The sequence below is a fragment of the Pezoporus flaviventris genome, unplaced genomic scaffold (genome assembly GCF_033815535.1).
Source record: "Pezoporus flaviventris isolate CSIRO_AGI_PZ_B2104156 unplaced genomic scaffold, CSIRO_AGI_Pfla_v1 ptg000041l, whole genome shotgun sequence".
NCBI lineage: Eukaryota > Metazoa > Chordata > Aves > Psittaciformes > Psittacidae > Pezoporus > Pezoporus flaviventris.
In genome coordinates, this window is record NW_026892589.1 from 14,139,952 (window position 1) to 14,162,415 (window position 22,464).

Sequence of the window (22,464 nt, forward strand, 5' to 3'; positions counted from 1 at the left end):
TCATACAGGCGTGCACGTCCCTGTGCAGGGCTGCTGGGGGTGCAGGAGGGGCTGGTTCCGGGCTCCTCCAGGGCAGCATTCCCAGCGCCTGTGTCCGATCCCCCGTCCGCAGGCGGACGAGCAGACGCGCACGTGCTACGAGCACACCATGGCGCAGTGGCTGGGCTGCGAGGCCATCGTCCGCCAGCGGGAGAAGGAGTCGCATGCGGCTGCCCTGGCCAAGTGCTCCTCAGGGGCCAGCCTGGATTCCCACCTCCAGAGGATGATGCACAGGGACTCCACCATCAGCAACGAGGTGAGGGCGCGGGCAGGGCTCTGCTCACCCAGCTTCCTGTTGGCCTCTGCTATGGGGTACCTGGTCCTTGCTCGCCCTCCTTCCCTGCCCCGTGTCCGCCTCCACACCTCATCGCTCGCTGCAGTCCATGCAAGTTAGACTCGGGGCTTTCTTACCCACCTTTCATGTGCTCTTGCAGCGTTCAGAAGCGGGAGGAGGCATCTGCCATGGCATGACCGCCGTTTCCACAGCGTGTGGTGCTGCCCTGACCATGAGGTTTTGGTCTGAGTGGTGTACTGGGGGTCGAACAAATGTGCTTCGGTTCTTGCAGCAGCACTGACCGGGTCTGCACCCGTGCTGGGCACAGAGGCCCTGGAGGCAGGCGTGGAAGGGAGGAGAGGGCAGGGGGTCAGGCAGGGAGGAAGATGACGTTTCTGGCACTGAGGGGCTGTGAAAGAGCCAAGTGGAGTCTTGGCTCCCTTCTCCATGTTCCTTTTTCTGCCGGCACCCAGCTCCATGGGTCTGGCTTCCAGCAGTGCAGCGAGGAGCCAGATCCAGAGCCCACACCAAGGGGTGTGGGGGGAAAAGGCTGCTAAAGGAAAGGCCGCCCTGGGAACAGAGTCCAGGGAGTGTTTCCGTGTGGGTTTTACCCTTGGAAGCAGAGCAGCGCAGCTCAGCGGTGCTGGGTTATTGACCTCGAGCTGCCAGAGCGGGGCCAGGCTGGAAAGGGCTCGGTAGGTGCAGCTCCGGAGTCCTCTGGTTTCCTTCGGGGTTGCTTTGGGAAAGGGATGAGCTCAGTCCAGTGTGGGTTACACAGGGGGAGATGGAGGAAGGCAAATCTGAACCAGGGTCTGTGTGCAAGAGCTGATGGCTCAGCTCTGCAGGGCACGGGCAGAGGGGGCTGCACCCTGTGAGGGGGCTGAGGCTGTGGCTGCCCCATCCCTGGCAGTGCTCAAGGCCAGGTTGGACACAGGGGCTTGGAGCAAGCTGCTCCAGTGGAAGGGGTCCCTGCCGTGGCAGGGGTTGGAGCTGGGGGAGCTTTAAGGTCCCTTCCAACCCAAAGCATTCCCTGATTCTGTGACCCCCGTGGCATCTCTGCTGCTGTTGGTTCGTGTCCACCTCTGCCTGTGCTGGGAAGGGAGCTGCCGGAGTTCCACACACAAAAGTTCTCCCTTTTCCCATCTCACCCTGACATTTCCTGTTAGCAGCCGCTCCCCTGGCCATGGAGGAAAGCTGTCGCCCTTCCTCTGTGCACCAGAGCCCTGCCCAGTGAACACCCACAGCACGAGGCTGGGGCAGCTCCAGCTCACAGCGCTCTGAGAGCCCTATTGTTTGTGCCTGATGTCCCTGCATCCCGAGCCCCATGGGCTCCTGTGCCGGGATAAGCCTGGCACTGGGATGGCTTGGATGACAAGGGGGCTGGTTGCCCAGCGGGAATCCATGGGGCAGAGCAAAGCCCAACCCTTCCTCCTGTGCTTCAGCTGGAAGCCAGAACAGGGTGCAGTTGGCTTTTAGAGGGTCAGCCTCAATGGAGTCTGGCTTTAAACATCAGTATTTGTCCTTTAAGAGAAGGAAAAAGCCATTAATGTGCTCAGAAGGGTGGTTTATGGGCTGTGACTTCATGGTTTATGTGAACCAGGATGGGGCGAGCTGTGATGCTGCCAAATTAGGACAGGGGGTTGTAGGAATCTGCTCTCCAGGAGGCAGCATGGGTTCTCCAGGGGCCAGAAGGAAGCGGTTCCCTCAGACCCACACGTGCTGGCTTGGCCTTTGTCATCTCCAGCAGGCCCTCAGTGGGAGGCTGGGGCAGGGCGCTGGGCTTGGGGCTGATGCGCCGGGCAGAGCTGGGTGATGTGAACGTCTCGCATGGGTCAAATGCGGGAGGTTATGGGGTGCGTTTTCACCTGCTCTGTGCCCACCTCTGCCAGCCTGGCCTCTCCCCGTGCCCTTTGCCTTTTCATGTCCTCTTCCCTCCCTTTCAGTCCTCGCAGAGCTGCAGCTCCGGCCGACAGAATCACGCCCGGCTGCAGAGCGACTCCAGCTCCAGCACCCAGGTGAGCAGCAGCAGCAGCCCCGTGTCCCCCCTGCTCCTTGAGGCCACCCAGCAGCCTGCGGTGCTCAGCCCCAGCTTGGGCAGCTCAGTGCCCACGGTGGTTTCTGGGGGGGGGGGGAGTGACTCCCAGCACCCTCTGGTGCCACCCAGCTCAGAGCCACGCGGTGCCGGTGGTGGGTGATGCTCACCAGCCTGGGCTTGCGGGACCAGCCCCGCTGTGGCCTTCACACCTGAGAGCCCTGAACTGCTCCCTGTGTCGGTGGCCGTGGGTTTAACCAGCGTGGGGGGATGATGCTGTGCTGCGGAAAGTGCAGTCCTTCGGAGCCGGGGCTGTGGGCTCTGAGCTGTGTAAATCATCAAGCACTGACCTGCCACAATGCAGGCAGGGGAGCCTCAAGGCTGAGGTGTGCCCACGTGTCCTCCAAGGCTGGTTCAATGGGGCAGAGCTGGATGCTCAGCTGGACTTGTCTTTCACTACAGCAAAGATGCGGAGCCGCAGCCAGGCACAGCGCTGGCAAATTAAAATGCCCTCAAGTCCTCTGGGACTTGCTTGTAGGAGCCCTGTGCGTGCAGAGCAAATCTTCCTCCTTCCCCGCTGCTGCCTGAGTGCAGCTCCTGGGGCCGTAATGCCGTGTTCCCAGCAGCGTGCTGAGCACGGGGGCTCTTTGCCCTGCGTTGCAGGTGTTTGAGTCTGTTGATGAGGCGGAGCAGCCCGAAGCGGACGCTCAGCTGGAAGATGGCAAAGCGAGCAAGATCCCCAACGGGACCGTGCCCAACGGTGCCTGCTCCCCGGACTCCGGCCACCCCTCGTCCCAGAACTTCTCCATCGCGTCGGGGTTCTCCGAGCGCAGCTTCAGCAACGAGGACAGTGCCCTGGAGACCACCAAGTCCTCGGCCAGCTCTCAGGGAAAGGCGGGGGGCTCGGATGTGCCAGCCCCGCAGGACCCCGATGGGGCCCGGCAGGAGGAGAAGCTGCAGGGCCAGGACAGCCTGGAAGGGGAGTTTGGCAGCGGTGGAAGCGCGGACTTTGTTCCGGTGAGCTCCTCGGGGGTCCTGCGTGATGGAGACCGTGTGGCCCTGGCCGTGGTAGAGAGCTGGGCACACAGCGAAGCTGAGAAGCAGAGCTTGGTGGAGAGTGAGGACAACCTCTCCGAGGAGCCGGAGATGGAGAGCCTGTACCCGCAGCTGGACTCCCTGCCTGCAGCTGATCTGGCCACCAGTGGAACGGCTGCCGTCTCCTCGACGGGTGTCACCTACTCGGTGAGCGTGGGCTTGTTCCCTGCGTGGGCCCTGCCTCGCTCTCTGCTCCCTGTCCCCCCTGCAGCTTTCTTCCCGGTTTCCATTTAAAACCCAGCCAGCTTTGTGTTTGCTTTGGGCAGGCAGAGCTCCTGGACATGTACACGGTGAACCTGCACCGCATCGAGAAGGACGTGCAGCGCTGTGACCGCAACTACTGGTACTTCACCCCCGCCAACCTGGAGAAGCTGCGCAACATCATGTGCAGGTGGGAGCTGTGGGGCCGGGGGGGGCACACAGGCACTTCTCAAAGCCCCTCTCCAGGTTTCGGGGGAGAATCCCCTCCCTGAGCTGCTGCTCGTGCTCTGGGGGTGCAGCCCAGCACACGGGGAGGTGGTTCTGGGCTCAGGTGCACACTGCTGGGTCAGGGGGAGCTTTTTATCATCCCCTCCCCATCCCAGAACTGGGCCACAGCCCCAGGACCCCGCAGTTAGCACACTGAGGAGCCCAGCATCCTGCCCTTTGTGCTCTGCCTGCTGTGTCTTGGCCTAAGCAGAGGCTCCCTGGGGATGCTCAGGCGTTCTGGACCTGGTGCAGCCCAACTGCTCCCTGGAATGTGTCTGGAAAACGCGATGAGGATGAGCCTGCAGAGCTGTGGTGCTAACGAGGGTGTGCCTGAAGCCACCGAGTGCTTAGTGCCTGCCCAGGCCCAGCCATCCCAGGGGATCTGATTCTCTTTGCTCAGGCCCTGTGACTGAGGGGTTGCTGTGTGACGTTCAGCAGCTCAGAGCAGCAAAGGCTGAACTGTCCTTCCTCATCCTGCAAACATGAGGAGAAGCTGCTGTTCCATGGGAGCCATCGCTCCGTCTGACAGCCAGGCTGGAGATCTCTGCTGGGATAAGGCCCACGGTGCAGCAGACGTCGGAGGGGGCGGGCTGGGAAAGATCCTTCCCTTGTGCCAGCAGTGGATGCGAGCCCTTTTGCAGCACGTTTTGACTTGCTACCAAATATGGGAAGATATCCACAGGCTGGTTGCTTCCTGGGACATGGGGTCCCGGGAGGGGAAACGGGAACGTTGGGAAGACAGGGGCAGGAGGATGAGTTGAGGGGGAAGATGAGAATGAGAGGTGAATTCACACGCTGTCAGTCTGGACGACAACCCCACCCTGCTGTGCTTTCTGATTCCGCTCTTCCCCACACCGATTTCCATGCAGTGGCCATGGCACAGCCCTGGATCAGCGCCATGGCCATGGGCTGTGCCAGGCATGGCTTCTTAAAGTCACCACGGGAACTTAACCATAGAATCCCAGGTTGATTTGGGTGGAAGGGAACTTAAAGCTCCTCCAGCTCCAACCCCTGCCCTAGCAGGGACCCCTTCCACCGGAGCAGCTTGCTCCAAGTCCCCGTGTCCAACCTGGCCTTGAGCACTGCCAGGGATGGGGCAGCCACAGCCTTGTGCTGGTGGCAGCATGCAGGGAACGCCGGTGCCCTGGGAACAGAGGCAGGTTAGGAAGCGAGGCGTCGGGCTGTGGCATGGGGAGGGCTCATGGGCCACCTTTCCTGCTCTCTCCCACAGCTACATCTGGCAGCACATTGAGATCGGCTACGTGCAGGGGATGTGTGACCTGCTGGCCCCTCTCCTCGTCATCCTGGATGATGGTGAGTGGGTGCCTCTGCTTTCCCTGGACCTTCGTGGCAGCACAGGGCTCTGGTGCTGTGCTGGTGGTGACCCTTTGAGCTGTCCTGTGCTCAGAGGTGTGAAGCAGCAGGATTCCATTTGTGTTGGTGCTGAGTGACTCCCAGGAGCCCAGCCTGGGCACAGTGTGTGCTTGCCGCAGCCTGAACTGCCTGTCCCTGGGCTCTGTGTGGAGCGGGAGGGATGTCCCTGCTGCCCGTGGGTTGTGGTGGTGAGGATGCAGCAGCGTCCCTGCAGCCCCAGTGACGGTCTCTTCCCCGCACAGAGGCTCTGGCCTTCAGCTGTTTCACTGAGCTGATGAAGAGGATGAATCAGAACTTTCCCCATGGAGGAGCCATGGACACCCACTTTGCCAACATGAGATCCCTGATCCAGGTAACAGGGTCCCGGCACAAACCAAGGCTGGTCTTGGGATGGGGGTCTCATGCAGTGGTGGGGAGCAGGAGGCTGTAGAGTCAGCCTGGAGTAACGAGTACCAGGACTGCGAAGCTGGGTGGAAGCTGCAGTGGGACCAGAGGAGAGCAGGCAGGGGCATGGCTGCTGCCTCCAACGTGCATCATTGAGTTTCCTTTTGCTTTCCTCGTCAGATCCTGGACTCGGAGCTCTTTGAGCTGATGCACCAGAACGGTGACTACACTCACTTCTACTTCTGCTACCGGTGGTTTCTCCTGGACTTCAAGAGAGGTGCGTGCTGAGGCAGCAAGGGGCGAGGGAAGGCGAGGTCTGCGTGCCCTCTGCAGCTCCGCTTGTCTGGACTCGACCGCATGCTCCTGGTTTGCTCTTCCCTGGTAGATGTGGGGCTTTTCTGTGTGGATGCAGAACCCGCTCTTCCAGAGCGGCTGGGTTTGCGTCCTGAGCCTGCGCCACGTGCTGCAGCCGGGAGACCTGTCCCTGGCATGAGTCGCTTATTGCTTCCACCAGGAACAGGTTCCGGTGGGAAGGAACCCCCAGCATCTTCCCAGGGCTGCTGTTGAGTCAGGGTGGTTGTAAAGCCAGGCTGGTGCAGTCACTGCTGGGCTTTCTCCCGTGTTACAGAGCTGGTGTACGATGATGTCTTTGCCGTCTGGGAGACCATCTGGGCAGCTGCTCACGTCTCCTCTGCTCACTACGTGCTCTTCATAGCCCTGGCGTTGGTGGAAATGTACCGGGACATCATCCTGGAGAACAACATGGATTTTACAGACATCATCAAGTTTTTCAATGGTACAGCTGCATCCTCCCGGGCAGCCACGCGGGTGTAGGCAGCACGTGCCCAGCTGTAGACAGTCATCTGGGCCATACTGGTGTATGTTACAACAGAGCCCTCCTTGCTGTGCTTGATGGGAGCTGTGGGCACAGGCTGTGCCTCCTGCGGGCAGTAATCACCCCCAAAGGAGTCGTTAGTGATGGCTCCTCAGGTGTCTGTGAGGGATGGTGCTTGGGAACTTGGGCAGGGATCTGTGGCTTCAGCTCCTGCTGGGAGCTCGGGGCTGGGGGGCTTCGCGGGACACGGGGTGCTCCTCGGGACACGGGGTGCTCCTCGGGACACGGGGTGCTCATATCTATCCTCCTCCTGTCTGTGTTCCAGAGATGGCCGAGCGGCACAACACCAAGCAGATCCTGAAGCTGGCTCGGGACCTCGTCTATAAAGTCCAGACTCTGATCGAGAACAAGTGAAGGACAGGGGGAAGGCGAGATATCCAGACAAGGAGCCGGGACGCCCCTCCAATGCTTCCTCCCCTTCTCCTCCTCCTCCACGTGCCATGCCTGTGGATACAAGGTAGTTGGACACATGCTGCTGTCTAAGCTGGAAGTACCCTTAGCTCTCCACGTGCTGTGTTCAGTGTTAGGTCCAGTGCTCCTGGCTCACGTCTTCGCAGCCGCCTTCAGTGACTTAACCAAAGATCTGTGCAAGTGCATCTCAGTGCTGAGGACTTGCTTTGGGAGCACCCAAAACCAGCACCCAGGCAGAGCTGGGGCTGTGGGAGCTGCCCCCATCCCTGGGGCTGCCTTGGGCTCAGCAGCCTTTGCTGCAATGGGATGGAGCTGCTCCTTGGGCAGGCGCTGCCCCGTGGCACCAGGAACCAGCCCCACAAGCCCGGTGCTGCCAGTGCTCAGTTTGTGACCAACATCACGAGGTTCTGCCAGTAACAGAGGGGCTTGGATCACAGAAGTTCCCCTTTGATCTGGTCCCTCAGCGCATCCCCTGTAGGGTTATTTTTAGGGCTCCGTTCTCCCCCTGGGGGTTTTACATTGTTTGTTACTGCAGCATCCGAGCACACGGGAGTTTCAGCTCCGCATGGGTTTTCAGAAGAGCTCCAAATTCAGCATTGGGCTTTTCTGTCAAACCCAGCTTCTCCGATGCTCTCTGAACACCGGAAAATCTGGTCCCAGCCTCCTCTGCGAGCTCTAGACCCGAGGTTTTCTTACCTGCCTTACTCGAGCTGCTCATGGTAGGAGGCTGGTTCCTCTGTTAGGGGAGAGCTCCTCGGTGGGCAGGTCAGAGCTTCTGGGGGGGTCTGTCCTCACCTTCCCTCTGAAGGTGCCTGTCTCCTCTGCTCATTTAAGGACCAGCTGCTCCAAGCAGGACAGTGCAGCCAATCCCCTGGGTGCCTGTGGGGTTTCTGCGTGCTTCTGGGCTTGGCTTCAAAGGCCCTTACATCCACCGTAAGTCTCCAGTGAGGTCTTGGTGGGCTTCTTTCAATGCCTGTGAAGAGGAAAATAGCCCGAGGTCCCTGAGTGGGCTCTGCTGTTGGAAGATGCCCTTCTGTGGCCCCTGCATGAGGTGCCTCTCCAGCCCTGCCAGTGTGCGAGCAGGGATGCCCGTCGTGCTAGGGCTGCGCTAAGGAGGGTTTGGATTCATTCTTCAACTCAGGTACAAACACTAAAGGCAAAGGAGAGGGGTGGGTGCTTGGTAGCTCTGGTGCAGCCAGGGAGGCTTTGCGATGGCCGCAGGGCTGCCGGGAGCCGTGCTCGCAGCAGCGGGGAAGGGGCTGGGTTCTTGGCTTCTTGCTCTCAAGTTTTGCTGCAAAATCCGTGTTCCCCTCCATGAAGTGTGTGATGTGTGGTGTGTGTGATGTGTGACGTGTGTGGGGTGTGTGATGTGTGGTGTGTGATGTGTGGCGTGTTGTGTGTGGTGTGTGTGATGTGTGGTGTGTGACGTGTGTGATGTGTGTGATGTGTGTGATGTGTGACGTGTGTGATGTGTGACGTGGTGTGTGATGTGTGACGTGGTTTGTGATGTGTGACGTGGTGTGTGATGTGTGACGTGGTGTGTGACGTGTGAGTGGTGTGTGGTGTGTGACGTGGTGTGTGACGTGTGAGTGGTGTGTGGTGTGTGACGTGGTGTGTGACGTGTGACGTGGTGTGTGACGTGTGACGTGGTGTGTGACGTGTGAGTGGTGTGTGGCGTGTGATGTGGTGTGTGACGTGTGACGTGGTGTGTGACGTGTGAGTGGTGTGTGGCGTGTGAGTGGTGTGTGGCGTGTGACGTGGTGTGTGGCGTGTGACGTGGTGTGTGACGTGTGACGTGGTGTGTGACGTGTGACGTGGTGTGTGACGTGTGACGTGGTGTGTGACGTGTGACGTGGTGTGTGACGTGTGACGTGGTGTGTGACGTGTGACGTGGTGTGTGGCGTGTGACGTGGTGTGTGGCGTGTGACGTGACGTGGTGTGTGACGTGTGACGTGGTGTGTGACGTGTGACGTGGTGTGTGACGTGTGACGTGTGACGTGTGACGTGACGTGTGACGTGTGACGTGACGTGTGACGTGTGACGTGACGTGTGACGTGTGACGTGACGTGTGACGTGTGACGTGACGTGTGACGTGTGACGTGACGTGTGACGTGACGTGTGACGTGTGACGTGACGTGTGACGTGTGACGTGACGTGTGACGTGACGTGTGACGTGTGACGTGTGACGTGTGACGTGTGACGTGTGACGTGTGACGTGTGACGTGACGTGTGACGTGTGACGTGACGTGTGACGTGTGACGTGACGTGTGTGATGTGTGTGATGTGTTGTGTGTGGCGTGTGATGTGTGTGTGCACGTTCTCCTCCCCTCTGCAAGGTAAGGCCCTGCTCTTCTCTTGCTGCTGGCGTGCTGCTCCCCCGAAGGGGAAAGGGGCCCTTCCCTCTCTGGAGCATCTGTCTGTGCCGTGTTCTGTACTTAGTCGTGGCACGTGTCAGCCGTTCCATGCAGGAATGAAGAGGGATGTGGATCTGCAGGAGGGAAGGCTGCAGCTGCAGAGCAGCTCTGGAGCGTGCTGAAGTGGTTTGCAGCTCCCCAGCAAACCGGCTGCTCCTTCTGTAGTGCAGAGAGCCTGCAGCTGGGAGATCCAGGGGCCAGCAGCACAGACTGAACCCACTGGAGGCTGCAGCGATGGGGAGCCTTTCCTTCCCCATAACCCCAACAAGCAGATGTGTACCAGCGATCTAGGAGATCTCTTGAAGCAGTTGTCTGCATTAAGTCTCCCAAGAGCGCTTGGTCTGCAGCAGCAGAGGGAGCAGAGGCCCCTGAGCTTCAGCTCTGCACTTGGTGTGGGAATCTTCCCTCTTTCCACAAAGCAGGGTGCAGGCTGTGCCTGTTCCCTCTGCCTCCCGGCACAAGCATCCCCTGCTCCAACGGGGAAGGGAAATGCTCCCTCCTCCCCTGTGAGGGACCAGAACCAACAGGTGAGCTTACACAGTCTTACCAGGCAGCATCGCTGACACTTTACCTTTCAAGCTCCTGTTTTAATTCCTTGGTTTTCACACAGAGAAAGCCAAGACATTCTGCACCATATTTGCTCTGTGTTGACCGAGGGTGTCTCTGGGCCGCTCAATAGCAGTGTCTTTTGAGTAACTTCTGGGGCAAAGAAGTCTTTATTTCTTGGTTGTTCTTTACTGTGTGTCCTTGTACACTGGAGTACGTGGGTGTGCTTTGTTATGCAAATGGAGATCTATCTTTTCAATGTTCTTTCCAATATCTTGTAAGCGTTTACCAGAAAAGTGTGTCTATATGATATCTATATATATGGTATAGAGAGAAATATGGGAATTAAGCGGGTTATTTTTTGAGGGGGGTGGGAGGGAGAAGAACTCTTTTGCTTCTAAGAACTGTGTGGTTCCTATAGCACCTACTCCATGATGTGCCAATCTGTCACTGTCCCTGTACTGTGCGAGTTGTTCTGGTACAGCAGCAGGAGGCTCAGAGCAGAGCCCCCATCATGACCTCAGCCTGGGTTTAGTTCTGACCTTAAAACTGGGAAAGAAGAAAGAGAGGGGGAAAAAGCGTTACAAGAGCCTTTGTTTGAGGAGGGGGGCTGAGTTCCACTGAGCAGACCTCTGCTGTGCCAGCCCTGGGATTAGCTTGTGCAAGGGCAGTTGCAGGGTTGAGGCTTGGTGTGGGTTGCAAGGAAATGGGATAGTCCCACGAACACGGTCTGTCATTTAACGTGGGAGTGAAGTCATTCTGCCCCGCAGCTGATCAGACCTCTGGTTAGGAAAGGGGAATGGCATGATCCGGACAGAGGAGCTGATCCGCTCTCCTGGCTGCAGGCACTGCTCCAGTGCACTGCTCTGCTCCAGCTCCTACACAAGCCAGTGAAAACCATCTGCTCCCCATGCTCCCCTGAGAACTCGGGTCTGAGCCCAGAGGTGCAGCTCTGTGCAGGTCTGAGGGAGGAGACGTGAGCGCTTTCCATGCCCTGCAGTGGTGGATGGTTCCCTATTGCCCACCCTGCCGGACCCTGGCCACGCTGCCCGTATAGGAGCAGGCAGGACAGGACCAGGCTGTGGCAGTCCCTGTGCTCTGCTCTTCCCCAGCCCCTGTCCATGCGTGATCCCAGCTTGCTCTGAGCATCAGCTCCGCAGTGGCAGCTCTGCTCCTTGCTGGCCACAGGTTTAGGTGCTTGTGGAGACCTGGTGTGCAGCAGCACCAGGAGCCTGGGGCTCAACATCTATTTGATGGTTAAAGCCTGCTAAATTTAAGCACAGGTTTTCATTGTGCAGCTGCTCGTGGCCCTCCTGCCCCGCTCTGCCCCTCTGCTGGGATGAAGCTCTATTGTGGGCTCCTGACAGTGAGGATCCCATGGCCCTGTGGGACACGCAGCTCTCCCAGCTGTGCTGCCACAGGATCGTGTTTACCACAGCGGGAGAAGCCCATGGCAGGGGAATTCTTGCCCTTATACAGTCATCTTGTCTGGCTCCTTGGGGAGAGGAATGGCTCATCCCAGCGGCTCCATGCCGCTGACATCCACCCCCTGCAATGGCACTGCAGGCTGGGACTATCTTTAGCCTGGTTGCTCTGTTCTGGGGGACCAGGGACTGGAGCTGCTGCCCCTTCTGACTCGAGGCGGCTGCATCCTGCCCCTGGGCGCAGCATCCCACTTGTCCCAGCCCATGTTCCCTGCTCCGGGTGGCTCCAGACCGAGCTGGAGTGAAGGATGGGCATGGGCTGAGATGCATTGCACCCGTGCTGAGCATCCTCAGAGGCATGAGGGATTCACTTTATGAGCTGCTCAGCTCACAGTTATCTTGGTATCTTAAATATAGTGAAAGTCCCAGTGCCATGTTCCCCGAGGGTGTTACTGATGGATTCCCTGTCTGCATTTGAGCTTTCTGCTGATGCAACCCACCAAATAGCTCCTGGTACCCATCCCTTTCAGTGTTACTCATGTAAACCCTTTAGAAGTTGTCTTTGTTCCTAAACATGTGGGTTTTACAGGAGTTGTTCTCTCACTGTGTTGAGTGTCTGAACCGCTTTGCTATGGGTGTGATTTATGAAGACTGAGAGGGCTTTTTGCATGGGGACTTCTTGCTGCCACCCTGTTCTGCTCTCACCCAGCCTCTTTACGATCTGAGCATCCCTCCACATACCCACATGGGCCTTTCCATCACTGCGAAGTGAAAACCAGATCAAGAGGAGTGACATTCTTGACGTGGTAACTTGGAATTGCTGTTCTGCCACAGCCCATCCACGGGTGAGCTGCGCCCATCCCAAAACCCCACCTCAGAGACAGCAGCCTTGTGGCCAAGAGCAGTTTATGGCATGAGATTCTTCTTATTCTTTCTCCTTTATTCATTTCTTATTTAAATCCAGCTGGCTGGTTTTCCTTTCTCTCCTCATTCACTTGGAGGAGCTGGTTAATCCCCTGCACTGGGAGCTGCTGTGGCAGCAGTCCTCCAAATGGGTGTGAGACCAGGTTAGGATCCTCATCACCTCAGTTTGCTTGTAATAACGTCTTAGATCTCTGCTCTCCCCTGTGGTGTTGCTGTTCAGAGCCCGTCCATCAGGAGCCCTGAAATGATTGGCATTTCATCAAACATCTGTCCAACGTTCCTTACCCCCTTTGGGAATTTCCACGTGGGCCGAGCAGTTCTGGGCTGGTTTTCGGCATTTGACAATCGCCTGAGCACAAATTGGTGGTGAAAGAGCACAACCTGCGGAGGAAGTGACCCTTCTCCAGCGGGCCCGAAGGGTTGGAACTCACCAGAGCCAGTTCCCAGACACCCTGAGGCAGATAAAATGCCACTGCCTGCTGCCTGCGCTGTTTCAGGCACCCCAGTGGTCCTTGCCCAAGGTCATGATCCTTGTTGCCTGCCCTCAAGTAAGCACATTATCACTGATAAAGGCACCTGAAGTCTTTGTGGCCCCACTGGCACCCTGTTTGTGTGTGGTGCTGGCAGTGAGGGCCGGGTTAAGCTGTTCTGGTGCCGTTTCCGTGGTTTGGAATGTTCAGACTTGGTCTAAGCTTTGTCCGAATCCCGAGTTTCCTGGCGAATGTGTGTTGTTGGAATAGCCATAGCAGTCTGTTAATGTGTCTAATTTTAGATCAGTGACAAGCGTATCCAACCTTAAATCCCCGTTCAGTACTTTAATAACTTCCTTTCTGAAATGGGTTTTGCACATGGGGACCAAGCGGGAGCCCGGGGATGGAGCTGCAGGTCCCAGCCCCTGGTCCGTGTCAGGCTGTGGTGGCTCCTGAGCCGCTGCCACACTGAGGGTCTGGGGATCTATTATTAGTATTATTTAAATTATTGTTTAGTTTTTAATAAATCAATGCTAAGATTTAAACTATGCACAAAATGTTCAAGGTACCTGGAAGGTCTGAGGATAGGTGTGGCTTCAGCGCTGAGGAAGGGAAAGGATTGCAAAGGCAAATCCTGGATACCGAGGTACTAAAAACTTCCTTTTCACAACACGTAAGATCCACTTACATCCTTAGAAGTTCAGTCTCCTCTGGGAGGTTAATTCCCAGGAGCCAGGGAAGGAGAAAGGTGTCATTCACAAACAGAACTAATGAGAACCTGTGTTGGTAATCCAGTCATAGACCCACGACTGTCACCTCCCTTGTGCTAAGGTGTGTTCTGCAGAGCTTGGCGCTGGGCTGTCGCCCTGCTGCAGCCGTTGTGGAGATGCCAGGAACCATCCCAAGCTCTGTGGGACACGGGGTTACCTCTCCACAGCAGGGTTATGAATGTATCTGATGTCCTGGCATTAGACTTTTCTGTTGCCCTACACTGAATTGCTGCTTTTCTCTGTTGATGCCATTTTGGTCTCTGGGAGTTGCTCTATTGAGCTTAACAAGCACTATAGCTTTTAATATATTTGTAGAAGTGCTGCTAATGTTCTGGGATGATTTGAATTCCACTCTGTGGTACAATATCTGTTTTATATTATTTTATCCATGCTTTTGTTTTTTATGTCAACTGTTCCTTATTGTTGTTCAGAAAGAAGAATTAAAGCTCTATTCTCTATGGTTAATGTATTTTCAAACCGATACCGTCCTGGTGGTTCTTTATGGCTGCGCCGGTCCCTGCTAACACAGAGGCTGTGGAGGGCATCAGAAAGGCAGCAGGGTCCTGCCTGTGTGCAGGGCTGGCACTTGGCATCCCTGCAGCCTCCAGAAGGTCTTTGGGTGCTCTCTGGGGAGAGTGCTGTGTGTGGGGAGATGTGAATGGTGACCCCAGGAGCACCCGGTGTCATTAGCCACCTCCTCGCGATGTGCTGTCGGCTCCTGTTCCTGCACTGGGAAGAGAGAAAGGATTTGCATCGGTCCCAGCATCGTGTTTGAAGCAACATCAAGCGAGTTTCAATGCATTTCTAACGTAATGCATGGGATAGGAGTAAAAGCGAGGGTGGATGTGAGCTCCAGATTCCTGCCTCGACGTACTTAGTGCGAGAAGAGGCTTAATTAAATACAACCTGGCATTTAATTAACCCTTCCTACGTTTGCTTCTTGGGGCCTGTTTGCTCTTATGGCACAGCACCAGGTTTCAGAGCAGGCTCGCAGCGAAGGGCTTCCAAAGGCTCGTGAAGACACTCCCAAACTCACAGTTTGTGAAGTGCCAGGGGGGATTCCACCAGCCCATGTTACTTACCTGGTATTAGCTGGCAACTTAACCAGTAGAGGCCTGGTCCCCGAGGTGTGAAAGCCCACGTGCTCTGCACTGAGGCTGCAAGGCGCTGTGGGGAGCAAATGATCCTAGAAGTGAGTTTCATTCATTTTGAACGGGGATGTTTTCCCACACAAGCAGGTATCCCGAGGTTGTGCTTTGAAGTGCTCGGAGATTTCCATCAGGATTGCCACCTCCTGCAGTGAGGAGACCCCAGCCTGCAGTGTGGTGGTTCCCTAGCTGCTGCAGGAAGAAAAGCTCCCAGGGCTGCAGACGGGCACTTCAGGAGATGCCACTTTGGGTGGCAGCTCCTGGGAGGGTGGTGGCAACCCCAGTGTTCTCCGTGGCCTGTTTTGCTCCTCTGCTGCATGAGTCTGAGCCCTGAGGCTGCTGCTGCTGCTGCCAAACCAGTTTTCCATGGCACATGTCCAGGGCAGCCCGTGGCGGTGGTGGGGTTGGATGGGACGAGGAGCTCTGGGGTAAGTCCAGGGCTTGGTCCCAGTCACCCTCCCTGCATTGCTGTGGCACAGGGCACCCATACAGCACCTCAATGCCAGGAAGGAGCGGGGTGTTTATAACACATCATTAACATGCGTGAATGAACATGTTAAACCTCCATGCAAACAAAGTACTTCTCCTCTAAACACCTACTTTGCACAGGACTGCGCTGTCCTGGTAGCCCCTCTGGCTATGTCTGACTGTGAAGGTGTTCTAACACGTATTCCAGGATGCCTTTTTGCTAAGGAAAATAAAGCCATTGCACAAAGGCTTACCCACAGAGCAGCAAACCCGGGCACATCCTTTGGAAAGCCCCGTTTTGGCTGGCCCAGGCGGCACTAACTTACCCCGATGCCAGGGTGAGGGGAACCAGCATGAACCGTGCTGGCAGCTGGGGCTCCTCACCCTGCCCAGCATCACTGTGAGCCCAAAGTCTGTAGGACAGGAGCGGATTTGCCAGCCTGGGGTTTGGAGTTTCCTGCTAGATCCGAGTGTGCTGCAGTGATTTGAGCCGTGGTGTTTCCAACGAGCTGCGGATGTAGCTCACAGCCATGAGAAACAAGCTCAGGCACAGGAGACGAAAGAGCAGGGATGTGCTGAGCTGCTCCTGAAGCACAAGGAAGTGGAGTGCTTTTTCCTGGAGCAATTCTCAGAAAGCGAAAGCATTTCTGCAGCACTTCTATCTGCTGCACTGGGGTGGCATTGAGAGCAGAAAGCTCCCATCCGTGACCATGCACCAACTGAGGTCATTTGGGCTGCTTTAGGCTGAAGTCCGTTTTCTGGGCAGCTTCCAGGAGCTCGGTTGTTCGGGAGGAAGATGCTGTGAGGGCTCATTCGTGCTCTCTGGTTTAGGGACTGGGGTGGACAAGTTCGAGCTGTTCTGAGATCAGCAAATGGAACAAAGCCACTCGCTGGCCTTTATCGCCTCGGCTGACAGCGTTGTTGTTGTTGGCCGCGGTACAGGCGCGCGCTGAAATCTGAGTCACTGCTCTGCCTCGGGAAACACAAACAGGCTCCCAGGAAATCTGCTTCCCTTTGTTCTCCCCCCTCCCCAAACGTCCCACCATGTGCCGTGTGCTGATAGCGCGGCCGGGATGGGTTTGTATCGCTGGCAAAGATTCCAGACCTATGGAATGTTCACCCTCGTGCAGCAGAACCTCCCCTCCAGTGCATGCTAACAGCTCCTTCCTGCCCCAGAGCGCTGGGCACACAAACGGGGTGCTCGATTATCCCTGTTGTTTTGTCAAGGATTGCTGGCTATAGCTGCTTGGTTGAGAGCCTCCCTGGAGGAAGAAGTGTGCTGCGGCAGGGCTGTGCCCTCCTCTGTGCTCTGTGCTGGGCCCTTGGTGCTGTCTGTGCAGCTCTGCACCGATTTTCACGGTGGATGAGGATGAAGAGCGGGGAAAGGAGCTTCTGAGGCCCCTGCCGTGGTGGTGACGGGGAGCAGGAGGATTTTCTGCCTTCCTTTCTGCAGATGATCTGCAGTCAGCACCTTCACGCAGTATTGAGTGCCTGAGAGGTGCGGTTTGCTCCTGGTCAGTTCCTCCTGAGGCCACATCCGGAACCTTCACTGATAGTTTTGGTTTTCATGGGAGCACTTTCATCATGGAGGGTTGCAAGGTGGGACATGGAGGTGCTTCACTGCTTAGGACCAGTGCATTTCAAACCCCCGTGGGCCTGAGAAGAGAGATGCTCGCTCCCCAGCTCCGGATGAAGTGGTTTGGCATACATCTGACCTCTGCACACCAGGAGTGACTTCCTCAGCGGGAAGAGATGGAGGTTGCTAATGGCTGGAACAGAGGAGGGAATCTTGGCCACTGCCCTGGTGAGGTTGGGCAGAGCCCACTGCTGTTATGGCAGAGGTGGCACAGGAGCAGGCTCACATCCCCATGCAGGCAGCAGGGCAGCTGCTGCTCCAGAGGTGCTTTAGGAAGGAGCAAAGGGGTTTGCCTGGGATCTCCACACCGGCTCCATGGCCTGACCTCAGGTTTGCAGGCATGTAACGTGGGTTGGCAGTCGCTCCATGGGATATATGCAATTAACCCGTTTCTCCACTATAGGGCACTGACAGACTATGAGAGAGGAACATCACAGAGCAGCCCGGCTGCTACACCCACCAGTGGTGGTTATGCCCTGTTTAATGCAGTTCTTAGTTGATTCTGAAACAGTTAATTCTGTCATAGAGGGGAGAAACATTGGCACTACCCATGCGAAAGCAGAGCTGCTGGTAAACTGGTGCCTCAGCCCAACAGGACCTTTTGTGGGCTTGATGGCAAAGAATGTGCTTAAAAATGGAAACTTCTTATAGAGAAAGGGCCTGTCGTTCTGTTCTGTATGAGAGCTGCATATTGGTTGCATACCATCACACTGGTGGGCTGGTGAAATCATAAACCAAAGGTTCAAAGCTCAAATGTCTGTGCAAGATGGAGCTGGCAGTGTCTGTTTGCCATTGCCATCCACACCGCAGGGTGGAATTACAGCTCTAATGTATATACATGGGGTGATGGGACAGGGTTCTGCAGTTAACTCTGCCCCTAGATTGCGGCTCACCCTGGTCCAACACTGATGGACCAGGGGGAGAATGGATCACACAGGTGGGGAGGGAGCACAGAGGATGAAACCCTTCCTAGAGGGCTGTGTGCTCTGTGCTTGCCCAAGGGAGCCATAGTGGTGGGTGGTGGTGGGTGATGATGGGTGATGGTGAGTGATGATGGGTAATGGTGGGTGATGATGGGTGGTGGTGGGTGATGGTGGGTGATGATGGGTGGTGGTGGGTGATGATGGGTGGTGGTGGGTGATGATGGGTGATGGTGGGTGATGGTGGGTGATGATGGGTGGTGGTGGGTGATGATGGGTGATGGTGAGTGATGATGGGTGATGGTGGGTGATGGTGGGTGATGATGGGTGGTGGTGGGTGATGATGGGTGATGGTGAGTGATGATGGGTAATGGTGGGTGATGATGGGTGATGGTGTGTGATGGTGTGTGATGATGGGTGGTGGTGGGTGATGATGGGTGGTGGTGGGTGATGGTGTTCTCCTGCCTGAGCTGGGGTGCAAGGGCTGAGTGTGTTGGTTGGTGCTGGGTACCTGGCTCTCACAGTTCCCTGCTCTGTGCTGGACCCGCACTTCAGCCATTCCCATTCCCACACATTTGGGATGTCCCCAGGGCAATAGAAGCCAGGTGAGGGTGAGGATATGGCCCCTCCAGCTCTGCACTGGAGGCTTGTCGAGACCAGGCCTGCTCTGTGCCGTGGCACCCACCACAGCTCTGCACTGCCGCTGCCGCTGCCTCATGCTGGGGCTTGAAGCATCTCTGTGGGTCCTTTGAAGCTCTCAGCTCTCATGTCCCGGGGCACTCGCAAAGGCTCCCGCTGCGGCTCCTCTGCAGACAGTGGGAAACACGGCTGCAGCTTCCTGGGAAGGTGCCTGCTCTTCTTGAAGTCGCCCATTTGAATGCAGAGGCTGCGGAGCCTCCGGAGCCCGGCTCGCCCAGTTCCCTCGTCTCATGTAGGTGTTTTGTGGAGGGTGCTGCCATTACAGCGGCTCCTGAATAGCTGATCAGATGGTTTCGGTGGTTGGCTTTACCTGCTGAAAGCCCCGTGTGTTACAGCTGGGGTTCCCAAGCCATGGGTGGGACAGAACCACTTCAAAGAGGCGCAAGAAGCAGGAAGATGCTCTTTGCATAGGCACCGATCTGAGCCATGGATCCCCCTCTTCCATGGGGGCAGGTACCACTGACAGCCTGAGCTGCATGCACGGAGGGGGGATATGCGGATGAGGGGACAGGTTATGTCGTGGTTTCAGAGAAAAGAAAGGCAAATGAGGCAAGGAATGGGGATCCCTTTGTGTTTGTGTGCGTGGCGAAGATAAAAGGCTGGCTAAGGTGGGGAAAACACATCTATTACCCTGATTTGGGAGCAAGGGAAAGGGATCTGAACGTAACTGGGATGCGGGCGTGCACAGCCAGGGTGGGGACAGGGGCCGAGGCTCGCGTATCCCTGCAGCTGCCGCAGGGATGGATGCTTCGGCTGCTGAAGCTTTCTGCTGGCTCCCATCCATGCACCTGCTAAGAGGCAGCACCCGCAGCTAAGCCGGGGCTGCTCCTGCAGCTGGGGAATGGATCACGGAGACATCCAGAGCCTGGACTGCTCGGGACCATCAGTGTCTGCAAGAGCCACGGCACTGCCCTTGTGCCACGGCACTGTCCCTGTGCCACGGCAGTGTCCTTGTGCCACGGCAGTGTCCTTGTGCCACGGCACTGCTCTTGTGCCACAGCACTGTCCTTGTGCCACGGCACTGCCCTTGTGCCACGGCACTGTCCTTGTGCCACGGCACTGCCCTTGTGCCACGGCACTGTCCTTGTGCCACGGCACTGCCCTTGTGCCATGGCACTGCCCTTGTGCCACGGCACTGCCCTTGTGCCACGGCACTGTTCTTGTGCCACGGCACTGCTCTTGTGCCACAGCACTGCCCTTGTGCCACGGCACTGTCCTTGTGCCACGGCACTGCTCTTGTGCCACGGCACTGTCCTTGTGCCACGGCAGTGTCCCTGTGCCACGGCACTGCCCTTGCGCCACAGCACTGCCCTTGTGCCACGGCACTGTCCTTGTGCCACGGCACTGCTCTTGTGCCACGGCAGTGTCCTTGTGCCACGGCAGTGTCCTTGTGCCACGGCACTGCCCTTGTGCCACGGCACTGTCCTTGTGCCACGGCAGTGTCCTTGTGCCACGGCACTGCCCTTGTGCCATGGCACTGTCCTTGTGCCACGGCACTGTCCTTGTGCCACGGCAGTGTCCTTGTGCCACGGCACTGCTCTTGTGCCACGGCACTGTCCCTGTGCCACGGCAGTGTCCTTGTGCCACGGCACTGCTCTTGTGCCACGGCACTGTCCCTGTGCCACGGCAGTGTCCCTGTGCCACGGTACTGTCCTCCTGCCCTGCTCCTGCCGTACCCGCTCATGGCCCCAGCCCAGCCCAGCCCTGCCCGGGTTCCGTGAGTCACAAGCCCGGCGTCGGCCCTGACCCAGGAGCCGACTTTGGCCTCCTCACAGGGCCGCACCTTTTGCGAGGCCGGGAAGCGGCATTCGGAGCGTTCCAACCCCCCCAGCCACGGCACGGCCCTGGAGGCGGCTGCGGTGGCTGCGGGCAGGCTCCGTGCTCGGGCGCCATGGCTGGGGGGGCAGCGGCTGAGGAGAACCAGGCGCTGTGAGGGGAGGGCTCCCCGGCCTGACCCCCGGCACCGCGGCCCCTCCCTGCAGCCCTCAGCGCAGCGCCCGAGCCATGGTGGCACCAAGCTCACCCGGAAGGGCCGCCCCTGCCCCGCACCCAGGGAGGCTCAGAGGCCCGGGGAGGCGGCAGGGCAGCGGCACGGTGCTGCGGGCGGGCGGCTGCGCTCACCCGGGGCGGGGGGGGGGGGATTTGGCAGGGCCGGGACTCGAACCCGGGTCTCCGGCGCCGCGGCCGGGACCACCGAGGAGCAGGTGGAAAAGGGGGCGGAGCCACCCGGGAACGGGCGCCGTGCTGCGCGCGGCCGGCCCCGCCCACCCCCGGCGGAGCCGCGCGGTCGCCATGGCAACAGAGGCGCTTCCCGCCGGGCCGGGCTGCGCGCGCGCCGCCGCTCCTGGCGCTGTGGGGCGAAGGGACCGGGACCGGGCGCGGCCCCGCGGCTCGGTCTGGGGAGCGGCGGGACCCGGACACGGACCCGGACCCCGACCGCGCCAGGCCCTGCCCGGCCGCGCCGCTCCCCTCCGCCGCCCTCCGGCAGCCCCTCGCCCCGGGGAACGCGGAGGGGCGGCCCCCGCTCCGCCCCGCCCCGCCCCCGGGTGGGGGTGTCCGGCCGTGCCCGGCCGCCGCTCGCCCTCAGCCGGGCAGGCCGCTGGGCTCCGCCGCGCTCAAAGTTACTTGGGAAGTTCCGCGCTGCGGCGGGGGCAGCGCCGTCCGGGGCCGCCTGCCCCGCGGGACCGAGCCGGTGCCCCGCAGGGTAAGTGCAGGGCGGCGGGAGCGCGGCGCGGCGCGGCTGGCGGCGGGACAAAGGCGGCCCGGGGCGGGGAGTGTCCGGTTCGCTCACCGTGAAGGGAGCGCCCCGAGCCCCAACCCCATGGGAAGGGCTGGGGGGGGGCTCCCCTGCTGCTCCCGCGGCTCCGCGTTCCCCCGTAGCGGCGGCTGGGGGGGGTGTGGTGGTTAATGGCCGCACACGGGGTCCTGCGGGCAAACCGGGGCTGGGGGTGTGGGGTCCGCGTGGGTCCGTCCCCATGGTGGTGGTGGGGTCGCTTCGCTGCTGCTTTTTCACTGCGTCAGAACCAAGGGCGAGGGGAGAAGTTGGCTCCGCGGGTGCGTGTTTGTGTTCGGAACACGGAGATCCCCCCGTGCCCCTGCCCCACGCCGGTGCGGGTGCTCCGGGGGTGATTTTGATGGCGCATGGGTGTAATGTTCTGCTGGCCAGCGCGGCAGATTAGAGCCTTATTTCTGTAATCCAAGATGACTTTTGTAAGCGCTGCAATTATCTGTTCCCCTCTGGATTAGTGACGGTAATGTGCTTGGCGTTCTTAAATGGACAAATAAAGATGCCCCCCCCCTCCCTCTGCCCCCGAAGAGTTCACGGCAGAGCCGACTTCTGCTCGGGTGAGGAGCTGTCTGCGGGAGAGGTTTAGCATCCCAAGCGCGGTATGTGACTCCCTTTTGCCTTGGACTTCGGGAAACACACCTGAAACAGTTTTAAGCGCCGTTTAAGGTCATTGCGCCGGTTCTTTTCAGTTGCAGATGCACATACCTTGGCTTGTTGGCACATCAGCCCGCGTGTGTGCCCTTTGTTTTACAAGCCCGTCTGGCCTTCGGGAGGGCAGATTTGTGTTGTGTTATGCAATTTAGTTGTTTCGTTTTCCTTCCTAAATTCCAAATGTAAATGGTTTGTGTGTGGATGGGGGCTGTGGAGTTCTGTTTGTGGGTGGAGAAGGCTGCTCCGAAGGAGGTCAGTTCCCTGGGTTAATGTGGAGTTCTGCGCCTGGATTTGGGAGGGAGCAGAGCTGGGATTCTGGAAGGGTGAAACCGATCTGGGAAATCGCTGTTTCCTGCGTGATGTTGAGTCCTGTGAAGAGCTTTGCCTTCCTTCCCCAGTGTGTTTGCAGCATCGTTACCGTTGTGGCATTTCTCCTGTCTGAGCGTAGGAGATTAATCCTGTGGGTTCAGGTATTGACTTGACTTCTATTTCTGTGGCGTAATCCCTGTGTTTTTGATTTGTGTGTGAGGAATGGGATTAAGGGGAATCACACTTGGCAGATGGCGGAGCTCTTCTGTACCATGACGAGAGATCGTAACCTCTTATAATACCTATGGATTTGATTCCCTGGAGT

General features: G+C 58.2%; 2 protein-coding genes across 4 annotated transcripts in view; both read left to right on the plus strand.

Annotated features, from left to right (window-relative positions):
* SGSM1 (small G protein signaling modulator 1) overlaps positions 1–7,185 on the plus strand; it is a 30,344-nt gene extending 23,159 nt beyond the window's left edge. For all 3 annotated transcript variants that reach the window (XM_061466511.1, XM_061466509.1, XM_061466510.1), the window contains 9 exons: positions 113–295; positions 2,257–2,328; positions 3,009–3,587; positions 3,707–3,831; positions 5,140–5,222; positions 5,525–5,634; positions 5,847–5,943; positions 6,295–6,462; positions 6,827–7,185. In XM_061466511.1, the coding sequence (XP_061322495.1) occupies positions 113–295; positions 2,257–2,328; positions 3,009–3,587; positions 3,707–3,831; positions 5,140–5,222; positions 5,525–5,634; positions 5,847–5,943; positions 6,295–6,462; positions 6,827–6,915 (1,506 nt within the window). In that variant the 3' untranslated portion in view covers positions 6,916–7,185. The remainder of the gene's footprint in view (positions 1–112; positions 296–2,256; positions 2,329–3,008; positions 3,588–3,706; positions 3,832–5,139; positions 5,223–5,524; positions 5,635–5,846; positions 5,944–6,294; positions 6,463–6,826) is intronic.
* A 13,728-nt stretch (positions 7,186–20,913) lies between these two features.
* KIAA1671 (KIAA1671 ortholog) overlaps positions 20,914–22,464 on the plus strand; it is a 64,868-nt gene continuing 63,317 nt past the window's right edge. The window contains exon 1 of the mRNA XM_061466504.1: positions 20,914–21,095. The gene's annotated coding sequence lies outside the window, so the exon portion shown is untranslated. The remainder of the gene's footprint in view (positions 21,096–22,464) is intronic.